The sequence below is a fragment of the Anomalospiza imberbis genome, chromosome 3 (genome assembly GCF_031753505.1).
Source record: "Anomalospiza imberbis isolate Cuckoo-Finch-1a 21T00152 chromosome 3, ASM3175350v1, whole genome shotgun sequence".
Taxonomy (NCBI): Eukaryota; Metazoa; Chordata; class Aves; order Passeriformes; family Viduidae; genus Anomalospiza; species Anomalospiza imberbis.
Window position 1 is genome coordinate 42,398,819 of NC_089683.1, and position 13,080 is coordinate 42,411,898.

Here is a 13,080-nt window from a genome sequence, read left to right on the forward strand (position 1 = left end):
ATTATGAAAAAGATTGATTTAATTTTACTACTGATTTTAATGTCACATTTAAATAGAATAATTTATGTTTTTTTCTAAAAATACCAAAATATCCAGTACTCAGAATCATCAAGGTTGGAAGAGACCTTCAAGATCATTTAATCCAACTATCAAAATCCAGAACTATCAATATCACCCCAAAACTCTATCTCCAAATGCCACATCTAGATGTCTCTTAAACATTTCCACTTCCAGGGATGGTGTTTCCACCACATCTGAGGACAACTTATTTCAATGGCTAAGCACTCTTAGAGTGAAAAATAATTTCTAATATCTAACCTGAACCTCCACTGGTACAACTTGAGGCCCTTCCCTCTTGTTCTTTCACTTGAGATATGGCAGAAGAGACTACACCTTCTACAACATCCTTTCAGGTAATTCCAGGGAGAAATTAAGTTTCCCCCTTCCTCCCTCTCACTCCTAAAGAGAGGTCAACCTTTATTTCAAATTGCCAAATAAACTAATTACCACATTTTCTTTGAATTGAGTCTCTGTAAATTTGAGTCTGGTTTTCATAGTTACACACAGTATAATGCCTTCTTTTTCTCTGAGAAGGAAAAAGATCCTTAAACATTTTCTTCCTTTGGCAAACACCTTCTAAAATGCTTTACTAATTACTTCCAGTAGCAATGATATTGTACAGTGCTACCAAGCCCAGGGAATTGAGGCTTTATATAATATATAGCATTAATCACCTCTGAAGATAAGTAAATTATCTGTCCAGTGTGACCCTTTAGGGAAATGGAAACTACTTCTCTGTGAAACATCACTTCGGGCCTGCAAAGCTGTCTAAAGTATTTCAGTCAAAAGACACGTCCTTGTCAGTACTTGGAAGGAAGACCTCTAAAAACATATAATGTACTGTAGGCATAGTTTAGGGTGGTCAGTAATGTTTTTGTTAAGAGTTTGAATTGATCAATAAAGACGCTGTGATACAGGAGCATATCTCCTGTCTTTTTGGCAAAAAGGAAATAAGAATATTTTGCAAATAATGATCTTTAGAGATTCTTCTGAGTTTATTGTAGTCTGAGCCAAGCAGACTGGTTTTCTATCTAGTCTACATTTTATAAGTGGATAAGGGAGATTACAATTGTATAATCTTACAGACCCTTAACTAAAAATTGATGTGAAGCTTCAGTTCTATTGCAGGGTGCACAGCAGGACTATTGAATAAGAAGGGAAATTTTTGGCACTTTTTGTGTTAAGCTATTAAGCAAGTGTTCTTAGAGAGAAGAACAGGTTGAAATGTCTCACTCTAGGATACAGAAAGCTGCAATTACTCTGAACAAAAAGTGGCTTGAATAAATAAAAAGACAATACAGGGAGTAACATTGTGTCGGAAAACACTCTCCTGCTAAAATTTTTTTTCTACTCTTTATTGCTGTCTTCACTTGTCAACCATGAGCTGGTAAGGTTTGATTTGTATTTAGGAGAAGTTATTACTACATTAATAAAAATAAAAGGGTGATGGAATGAGAAAGTGGTGCCCCTTGAAAAGAAGTAAAACTTTTTGTCCTGTTTGTGTCAGTTACTGACTGAAGAAAATTCAAGAACTTGAATTTTGCCTTTCTCTACTCCCTGGTAAATACTAGCGATGCAATAGAGATTTAATTCATTTATCTAAGTACTTATCTCTGAGTGTGGGCAGAAGTAGATGTGTACAGAAGAGCTAAAAGCTAAGAAAGTCTTCATGAGTACTTCTCTGGAGTACACTTCTACAAACACAACAGGTTGTGGCTCTCAACTTGAAAGATTTTATCTTTCTTTATTCAGATTAAGTTTTATTTGAGAACATAAAAAGTATCATGAACTGAAGCAGAGATTTCTCATCCAGGACTAGATATGGTACAGACTTCACAAAGCAAATAAGACATGTTTTTTTCCTGGAGAAGCAGACAAGTCTAATTTTAGACATGACAAAACAAGTGAGCACAAGAAATAGTGTGGAAGGGTGGAAGCTGAACAGGGTTGCACTGAGATTACAGGGTTACTTAGGTTTATTTCATGCATATCTTCATAGTATGACTGTTCCATTTGTATATGACATTTTTTAAGCTTCTGTAAGTATTCCAGAAGTATCTGAAGAGTCAGCTGAAATATGAAGAGTTGTGTCTAAGATTTAGCAGAAGAGGTGATGAAAGGAAGTAATTTTGTATAGAAAATAAGAGTCTATATTTGAGTGCATGCTCTTTTGTTTGTGACCTTCTAGCCATCGAAAGATATTCAGATGATGACTAATCTGTGTAATCTATGTGGAGGCACATTTTAGACTTTCTCTTTTGCTGGATATGTAAATATAGCTTGGCAGAACAACTCCAGAGCGACTGTTAGTTACCATTTAAGCCTTATTGTAGCTCCTGAATGGGGCATGGACAGGTGTTTTGTGTTGTGTGAGGATAGGTGCTCAAACTGTTGACCGGAACTCAAATCATCTCCAAAAGGACGATTCTTAATATAGGAAGTAAGCCAATTCTGTTCTGGGGGGGTTAACCTTGACTTGGACCTTGAGGTTCAAATGTTTACTTAGACACTCAATCCCTTCTACAACAGGATAAGGAGACAAAATAGGATGAGCATGCTCATGGGTTGAGATAAAGGCAGGGAGTTGCATACCAGCTGTTGTCATGGGCTGAAAAAAATTCAGAAGGTAGGAAATATAGACAACATATTTCTTCAACACCTCAGAAATACTGAGACAAAACCTTTCTTGCTCCCTTTTCCAAGTTTTACTTTACTCCTTCACTCCAGGTTCCTCTGCCTACCCCTAGACAGAGAAGGGAGCTTGAGGGGCAATTTGTAGTCTGTACATAATGGTTTCTCTCTCACTTCTTTCCCACATAGAAGTCCTTGCAATTTATATCCAATACACTTCCCCAGCTTCCCCTTTCCATCTTCTTTAGCTACCCTTTTTATTACTACTGGCCAAGGTTCAGTGGTTGAACTTTTATCCTAGATTTTAACCTCTGAGAGAAGTGCCTTCCATGTCAGAAGCCAAGTTGAAAACTGCTCAGGCTGAGGAGGGCTTGTAATCCAGAAGTCGCTTAGCTGTCTGGTTATTCACTAGGTATGTTTAAAAGAGATTTTCTGTTCTGTTTGGCACAGGACGCACTAGAAGGCTCAGCACTGTTAATCAGAGGCACACAGTATGCATCCTTGGACAAGGCATATGCTTATGATGCTCAGGCCTCTGTTTCTAAAGGTTTTCTGTTGTATGGTTGCAGGCTTGGGACAGTCACCCATCAAGATGAGCTTAAAAATAATGAGAAAAGGATGTGCAAGACCATGGCACTCTTGAAGGCAGAAAAATATGAAGTCGTATAAATATGACTAAGCAACCTCTAAAACCATCAGTATATTATCAACACTGCTACCATAGTACATCCAAATCTGAAATTTATACCAGCTTATACCAGCTGCTAGGAAGAAAATTGACTCTATACCAGTAAAAAATAACTGCTTAAAATTTAAGTATTTCTAAAGATAGGGATGAGGATTTTCCAAAGTAGTCAATTTTTTATTTCTTCAATTTTTTTTCAATATATTTAGGGAGGACATATATTGGTAAACAATAATAATGTTTGCTGGTAAAGATGTAAGAATGTTATATGAAACAGCTAAATGTAGGCTATTTGGAAGGAAAATGCAAATTAAAAATATTAGAAGTATTGTGAATAATCAGTTTTTTGAAATAGCACCTAATTATTATTATCGAGTTACAGGAATGAAGGAATACAGATGAAGACTCAAAGATTCTCAGGTATGCTAAGAGCTTAAAGAGCAAAGCCTATAAAGCGGAAAATGTTGTTGGAGACATCATTTTACCTATATCGCCAGAAAGGGGGCAAAATGTTTTCTAACACAACAAATACTCTAGTTTTCTGAATTATCACTCAGAACTCAGGAAAGGTTGTGAATCTTGTGAAAACTAAAATGGAAGCAACTCTTTTAACATCTCCCCTACCATACCATGTTTGAGATATCTCAGAATATCTCCTAGAATATTTTTTGTAAAACTTCAATGTATTTAGCTGCAGTCAGGACACATTGATTGTGGGAGAAGTCTACAATCATTGTGAAGTTCACAAGCATTAAAATATAGTAATTTTAAATATGTTTTCTTCAGATTCTTCACTGTCACTTAATATTTAAATCTATCAACATTTCTTCTGTTCAAGAAATCGATGCACTAATATTCTGGAAACTGAAAAGTTATGTAATAACTGAAACCAGCATATATAAAAAATTAAGCAATAGGAACTTGACCAGTGCTTCAAAAATTAGGTTGTATCTTTTACACTTATTTCCATCATACATTAATCTTTAATTATTACAGTAATATACCATGTCTTTAATACAGAATAGTAATGGATTTTAATAAACTCTTAATTAACATCAGTAAAAACAAATGTTTCAGTTATCATAAAGTTTTTATAATATCGCATAATAGTTAAGAATTTTAATATAATGTTTAAATTAATCTTCATCAAACAAAACAGCCTTTATAGTTTTGGTTCTGATTTGACCTGTGTTTTATCTACGCATTTCTGTAGCTCCCTAGCCTATATTTCTTTGGATTTCAGAGCAGGACTAGTAGCCAATACAGCAGTAAAAATTGACAAGTTCCAAAAATCACCAAGTAATCCCTGTTGCTGGGTTTTATTACTCCTGTATGATTCATGTTGCTTATGATAGAAGTTTATGAAGAAGTTTTATATTATTTTCTTATAAACTAATTGTGTTTGGTCTTTTTTGTCTTTTTTTTTTTTCATTTAGCCAGGAAGCTTAAGTTGTATAAAAATGGGACAAGGTATATTGATTCATATAATGAAGATTTTTGTTCTGATCCTGCAGTAGCTTATGTACTTGCATTTTATCTCTGACTCAATTGGATATAACAGGGTCCTGTCGACGTTTAAAATTAATAGTGCCTATAAGCAATTTAAAGGTATAAAGGGTAAACATATAAAACAAAATTCTGTAAAGAGTGTATAGAAATTGCACATGAATCTTGTGCCTTTCTAGACTTTAGATTGAATTATATCACCCAAATTTAGAAGATTTATAGATATTTTTTAGCAATGTAAAAATTCCTTTAGGTTGAATTTCTAGTCAATGGAGAGGTGATGATTCAATGCAACTGTTTTAGAATTTTTTTTTTAAATATAAAGAGGTATTAGACGATTAGTACTTTTCAGGAAGCAGCAAAAGCATGGCAGCTATATGAGGGAAGATGATGTGGAAGGTGACCACAGTGCAAGCAAGGCAATTACTGTACTGAGAAATGTATCTGAGCAGGGCAGGGGTGCTGGTAATTACGATCTTTGTTTACAGCCCAGAAGTCATCAGGTGTGACAATGAATTGACCATTGTCTCACATGGTGAGACAATGAAGGAGCCAAACAAAAATCTCAGTTTTTCTAAAAGCCATAATTTAGAAAAAAAAAAAGAAATGAAGACTTTAATAAAGAGAAGTAGTAATATGTTTTATTCTTAAGTAGTGCATAAAGCATCCTAGATATTCTTGAAAAAGTTTCAAAATATTGCTATTTGTCAGTTCTTATGCAGCAAGGTATGGATTGAGGTATGAATCTCTAATTGAGATTAGAACTGATAGTTTGTTATGTTTAGCGATACTCAGCACTGGATTAGTGTGTTCACAGCTCATGAAGAAGATGGGGTAAGATTCTTTTGATTTATCAATTTCTGGTCATTCCAAGAAGCTTTACAGCTCGTGTAATCTTTGTGCTAATGGTTTTGCAGTAAATCTTGTAGTCTGCTCACTTCTTGATCTGACTGCAAAAGAAATGTCTATGTGCATATAAGTGGGTAATCATATTTTCTTTACTTTTCTTCATAGGCCTGATGCAGAGAAAAGTGAGAAATTTTGACAGGTTTGAAATAATGGTGGAATAGTATGCACAGTGTAATTTTGTGCTGCGTCTGTGGCATATATCGCTGAGCTATGAGGAATGTGTTGGTCACATCATGCTCTAGTAATAGAGCATAGAGATAATATTTTTGTAATACTGTTTGGTCCTAATTTATTTACATATTCATTAAAAAAAAAACAATAGTTACATGGTGTTTGAAATATCATTGAAAAGAATATAATCTAAATAAACTAAGCACAACTACTAGTAAATAATCTCATTAGTCCCTGAAGTTATATTTGCATCTTACTCCTTTGCAATCATGTTTTCTTTGTTTCCTTTGCCTATATTCATAATTCCATGAGTATAGGGAAGTATTCTATCTGACTGCATCAGACCAATAATTAAATTTATTGCATTTGATGGTTGTCTTGTAATTTTAAACTATCTTGTAGAACACAGATTTTTCTTAGCCTTTCCATAGTTTTTACATACCTCCTATTTGGGTCAGAACAGAAAGCAGTATCATGTCAGATATAAGGATGAAAAATTTTGGCACTATGAATTTTTAAATAAGAATTGAGGTCCAGGTGCTATAATGGTAGCTGATAACTCATGGATTTTTAGCTAAATATTGACTATGAACCTGTGATATAAAAATCCCTTGTGTTTTGTTTTTTTGATCCTGAGGGACAAAAGTAAAATAAAAAATAACAATAAAGTCATTAAAAAAAAAAAAGAAAAAACTTGGTTTAGACCATATGGAAAATATCTCTATAAGAATTTAACAGGTACCATGCTGAATATGATTGAATGACAGTACCTTATACCTGTTTAGCAAATATCTGAAATCAACACATAAAACTCAAATGGCCTGTATGTATTACAAATGGGTCCAAGCCACCTTTTTAACACAAGGAGTATCCCTACTGGTTTAAATTCAGTTCTGTGTAATATTCCTAGGCAGCTGTGTTTTGGTGTAATGAAAATTTAATTACAAATATTACTCCACTAGTTGATTTTCTCTTCTCTTTAAATTGCAGTTTGGGGTTTTCTCCTCTTTTTAACAAGTGGCATTGCTCTCCAGAAGATACAGCTTAAATTAAAAATGTCTTTATTTCCAGACATTACAGTCTGTATTAAGCATATCTATTAATTTGCTTTCAAAACATAATACTATCTTCATACTATCATCAGAGATAAACTGACAGGTTTTGATTTGAGAACTATTGAAACTGGTAAACGGTACCCTTTACACATTCTCAGCATCTCTTAATTGAGTTGATTTGTACAGAACATGCTAGACCACACCTTTTATGAAAGCAACTGAAAGCAGCAGTCGGTGTGTGACAGGATGTACTGCTCTGAGTGTAGTGGGTGTACAAATACCCCGTGTCTACAATCACATCTAAGCTCATCTAGACTGAGTCCTGTGGCTCTCTAGGAGACTGTGTTTTTATTTACAGATCAAAACTGTAGAAACTGTTCTAGTATATCCAGAATAAATCATGTATCTTCCTGAGCATGTCTCAAACTGGACATTGGAAGGGAGGAGTGGGTGCCTGCAGGTCAAGAATTAACAGAATCTTGTGACATCATCACAAGACTCCCCGTGCCAGGAGTACACAAAATCAAGCTCCTAAATAAAAAGGGAAGCAGAAATGCTAGCAGTAGATCACAGGTAATACTATTACAGGTTCTGAAGTCAAACAGGCTTAAGGAGCCTAAAAAGATCACCAGTCCTGGCTCCAGCACTGATCCAGCTGGTAGAGTGTCCAGGGTCCTATGGGCACCATCTGAGCTTCATGGAGGTACCTTTTTATAGCTATGTTTCCCCACCCTGCAGAGGAGTTTCTTGCTTTCTATACAAATTATCAGGTGCAGATTGTTCTTCCAGACCTTTCTGAAAATAGTTTTGAGGGCTTTGGAAGTCTTTGGTAGTCTTGATCCACCTGTACTCGGTCAGCCTTTGATCAATAGTCCATGCCTACTTTTTGACCTCTGTCCTGTGCTTGAACTGTACTGTGTTGTGTTTATTTCAGAAGCCAGAACAAGGACATTTGTCCAAAAAATGCTGCCAAATCTCTCATGTACTCCTTCTCCAGTCACATCACATTCTTTACCACCACATGTTCTTAGCAACAACTCTTGGTTGGCTCCATGACTATTTATGGCTATTGGTGTTTGAAACACACACATAAGATCCCTTGTCTTCTGGGCTTCTACAGTATTATTTCAAATGCTGTGTGAATACAGAGTATAATAAATTACAGTCTGTCTCAAATAATTTGCAGTTCTGAAGTAGGTCTGTCTGATCGTTGGGAATACTAATTTTAATTTCTAATATCATTCTATATTCCTAAAGTGGAATTAAATTTAGCACAAATATTTCCTGCCTGTGGATTGCTGAGATAGCTGACTTTTAAACATTACCTGCACTAGCTAATAATTTCTGGAGAGTACTTGTACCTTTTTGATGGGTAGCAGCAATTAGGAAAACTGAAACTCAGGTCTTGTAAAGTTCCTTTATAGTCTATTTTTTTCAAGTATTTCAAATACCTGAAGGTGTTAGAGATTAAGAGATTATATCTGAAGTGTTAGAATAAACACTAATAGAAATGGGTAAATGGGAAGGGTACATGCTATCAGCGGTCAGAAAAATCAATCTTCAAAATTGCATCCGTTCACTGAAGTTCTCTTTTTGCTTTATGCTTGTTCTTGATTGAGCAAGTGTCCTGCATTTAAATTAGTAGGAAGGTAGTCCATTAATCAAGGAAAGTGATTATTCTGATAATATCATTTATTATACCACATTTAAATACTGTGAGAAGTTCTAGGATCAGGCAGAAGGAATTTGCTTAACAGTCACTTTCTAATAAGAGAAACTGATAAAAAAGATTGTGTTCTTTTTACTTGGAAACAAGGGAGGTTCTAGCCTGACTTAAAGAAAAAAAAAAGAGTCATTGTTATGATAACTAAACATGGGAATGATTTTCCCAAGAAGTTGTGGAATTCTTGTCTTTGTATGTTTTTGAGACCTGACTGAACAGTCCCTTATTGTGAAATAATGGACATTGCCCTGAGTAGGATCCTGGCTTAGAAAACCTGTTAGGTGAACCTGTAACTCTGTGATTTATGAACATTTATTGCAATAGGCTAAACAGCATGAAACTTATACACATATGCAGTACATACAAAAAATTGATTAAAGGATCCATACCTTAAGATTCATACATCTGACAATGTAATATCATAGATCATCCTTAAAATAAGAAGGAAAAATATTTATCTGCAATAAGCCAGAATTAATTTTCCTTACTTCCTAAGTAGAGAATTCTAAAACTATAGGACTCAGATTGCATTGTTTCTTTGTCCTAAAGCCATCTTGTATGCTTTGTAGGTTGTTTCCTTCTTTTTTTGCAACTATGGACAATTTTTCAGTGCTTCAAAATAATATAAAAATTATTAAATAAGATAAACCATCAGAATAAAAAGGTAAAACTACCAAGTTATGTTTTAGATTGTTCAGTAATGTCACAATCACTGTGGATACCACTTGAAAATATATATTTAAATAAAAAATATATTTGCTTTGTCTAGCAAACATTGTCCTCACAAGACAAAAATGTTTTCCAATTTAATCTTCAAATATCTCTCTGCAAAAGAGTATAAAAGCCTGCTTCAGTTTCACAGAGTGCTTGGTTTCCAGGTTTTGTTGGATTAACAAAAACATGACATAAAAGATACTTAGATTTTTAATGAGACAGTAAACTTCTGATCTAGTTTTACTGTAAAGTAATAGAAGAATTCAGGTCACAATGTTTAATTAGAACCCAATCAACATTTTTGAACAGCATATCAGTATTACTTTGGAGATCCAAATGAAACAGTTCTTTGTCAACTAGACACTTTTAAGACGAGAGGTGCTTTAACATTACATTAAGAGCGTCAAACTGGAACATTTGATTTTCTGTATTATAATGTGTTTGAAATATTATTGTGAAGAAAATTCTATTTTTCAAAGTGATAGATGAATTATTTAGATAGCTTTGATTAGAAAATACATCAAAAAAGTTCTTTCATAAAGGCTGCCTATCCAAGGGTTTTTAACAGAGTGGCTTTAATGATTTGAGAAATTATGAAAATATATTAATATTGATTTAATAATTAAAATCTGTAATTTTTAAAATTATTGTGCTGGTGTCTTGTGCTAGTTCTATTCTACTGTTTTGTGATTTTCTTTTTTTTCACTGAAATATATTATGCACATGCATATATTGCACTTGTATTCATTATCAAAGATTTGAAGACATGATTTAAGCAAAAAATAAAAGTCCCTCTCAACAGTGTGCCTCCAAGTCCAGGCATGGTGATTAAAAGTCTTAAATAATTAGAATAATCCTGCACATTTCAATTCAAATTTCAAGTTCTCCAGAAGTACTATGAGGAAGAGAGAACTGAAAATATTTTTTTTTACAAAAGAAATTGTAACAAAGAATAATTTATCTAGACATGTTTGCTTGTTTTAGCTCCAATTGATAAAATAGCATTTAGATATGAACTCATCGAAATACACAGCAATTGTAAAGCCATGAATTAAAACAGATTGATTGTATATAATCTGCTTGTAATCTATTACCAGACTCAGGCATCTTTCTACTATCTCTGTTCTATCTATTTTTGAGATAATTAATTAAATTGTCTTTTCCCTTTTCCTTTATGTTTATCTTTTTTTTTTTTTTTTTAATTTTTTTATTTTATTTTTTTTTTTCTCAGAGCCTGGCCCTGCAAGGTGCTTGTGAGTGTCCCCCAGCTTCTTTTGGAAAACCTTTCCAGGGATGCTACTGTGCACCTCACAGGACAGGATGAAATTCCTTTAATTTCCTATAGTATTTTTTTTTTCTGTGAATTGTAGTGTTTGGGGATTAACAATGTCACTTTTAATGTTAACTATTTATTTTCTGTTATGTTCATTATTTGTAATTTTGATGATAAAAAAGCATTTTGCCTGATGCATTTTTTATAGTTAATTTCTGTGATTTAACACATATTAATTTTCTTTCAAGATGCAAAATACTGACACAGTGGTTATAAGGACTTAATGGGAACGATTATCTGTAATTCTATTGGTGTCAATAAAAGAATAAATGCTTTGATGTTTACAGGTGGCACTTGGAACGTTTCAGAGCCAATCTGTATGCAACTTTATCTGTATCAGCAACAGTTAAGAATGTTAATCTTCAATATTGTTTTATCTTTAAATATTACTGTTAAGTATAATGCAATCACACTGTAAAAATTTTCAATCACTATTTTCTTTATAAACTCTCTTGTTTTTCTTTTTCTTTCGCAGCAGGTTTTCTGGATAGACTTTTTGATGGCTGCATTTTAAATCTGTTCTTTTTTCTCTGTCAATTACCACAGGTTTAGTCCCTATGAGTGGTATAATCCACATCCTTGCAACCCAGATTCAGACGTGGTGGAAAACAATTTTACCTTGCTAAATAGTTTCTGGTTTGGAGTTGGAGCTCTCATGCAGCAAGGTATACGACTCTGTCTGCTCTTTCTCTTGGGCACCATGTCCCACTTTTTGCTGGGGGTAACAGTTCTGTGGCGCAAGTCAATTGCATGGGTGCCTCTGTGCATGTAGCCATAAACCAGCCTTTTTTATGATTATCAAGGCATTCTCAACACCTTACGAATTAGTCTGGAGACAGATAAAAAAAATAAGACTTAAAAAAATACAGCATAGCCATATAGTTTATTTCTTACACAGGAAATCCTTACCACATAATTAAATGAGGTAGAATGTCCATTACCTAAAACCCCTCCATTTAAACAGCTTAAAAATAAATATAGTTTCATCAGATAAGACTTGATGTATGTTTTAATCTTAATTTTACATTAGAATCTATAATAATTTTATATAATCTATATTTTATAGATTTTAAACAAATCTATAATTTGTTTAAATTTTAGTCTAGAAACCTTTCCACTACAGAAAGATTTTATCTAGTAGCTAGAACCTATAAAATAATATAATATAGGAGATTTAATCCTGTCCAGCCATTATTTATATTTTTAAAATCAGAATGACCATTCTTAAAGATTTAAATAAAATGTCTATATTGAACAATCGGAGAACTGAGAAACTGATGCTATTGCTGACAATAAAATTAGCAGCTGTGTGGTCATATTGCTCAGAGTAAAACTGACATCCAGTTTTAAATATAACTCTCTAAGTAAAATACTTAAGCACATTCTTAAAAATCTGTAATTTCCTTGCCATATTCCTCTTATTTTGAAAGCATACCAAATATATAGATCGTTAAAAATATATCACCATTTTATTGCCCTTTTCCATAAGGATTTGCGGACAGTCATATAATATCAGACACATTTGAATAGCTGAGGTTCATTTTTTGCTCTGACATTTCACTGAGCAGTTTCATGTAATACAAAAGATTGTTAGTCCTATTAAAGAACCATTAAAAGGAATGGTTTTTCTTTCTGGAAAAATAACCATTGCATATCCCCCCCAAAAACCTTAGAAAATGTTGGCAGGAACAAGTGCATATTGGTAGAGTTGTTTTAATGGATATAGCTGAGCAATTATTTTTAAAACTTTCCATTATAAGTACACCAGCTATACATAAATCCTGGTTTTAACTCATCAAATGATTTCATGAAGCTTTCCTGTAACTGCAGTAAATATTCTGTCATATATCAGGTTGGTAGGCTTAAAAAGTCTCTAATGCCTCAGCAAGAAGAGTACTGTGCTCAGAAAAACATAAATTAATGGGTAAAAAGAAATCAGGTTTTCAAATCAGAAATAAAAATGCTTCTATAGTCGGCTAAGTGTTTACTATCAACTAGGTTGTCAATATACATGTCAAGAAATTATATAGTTGAAACACAATTGCCAAATACATGTTTGTAAGATAATGATGAAGGAAGATATCAAAAAAAAAGGGATGCTGAATGAAAGAAGGTATTTTAAATTCCGTTCACAGTTCTCAGGATTGTCAGCTTCTCTATCAATGCTGAGTTTTATTTCTTATGTGGCTTTATGCTTCTATGATGGAAAAAGCAATTTAGATTTTTGTATCATCTTTTTGCAAGAAAAAGGCATTTTAGCCCATAACATCTAAACATTGTTTTTGAGAATCAA

The 13,080-nt window shown here is 33.5% G+C and overlaps 1 protein-coding gene across 5 annotated transcripts in view; it reads left to right on the top strand.

Moving 5' to 3' along the window:
- GRIK2 (glutamate ionotropic receptor kainate type subunit 2) overlaps window positions 1–13,080 on the top strand; it is a 354,225-nt gene that overhangs the window by 254,864 nt on the left and 86,281 nt on the right. For 4 of the 5 annotated variants that reach the window (XM_068184149.1, XM_068184151.1, XM_068184150.1 and 1 more), the window contains one exon: window positions 11,334–11,452. In XM_068184149.1, coding sequence (XP_068040250.1) covers window positions 11,334–11,452 — 119 coding nt within the window. Of the gene's footprint in view, window positions 1–10,685; window positions 11,453–13,080 lie in introns of those variants that run through there. The other variant, XM_068184153.1, reaches the window with a different exon arrangement.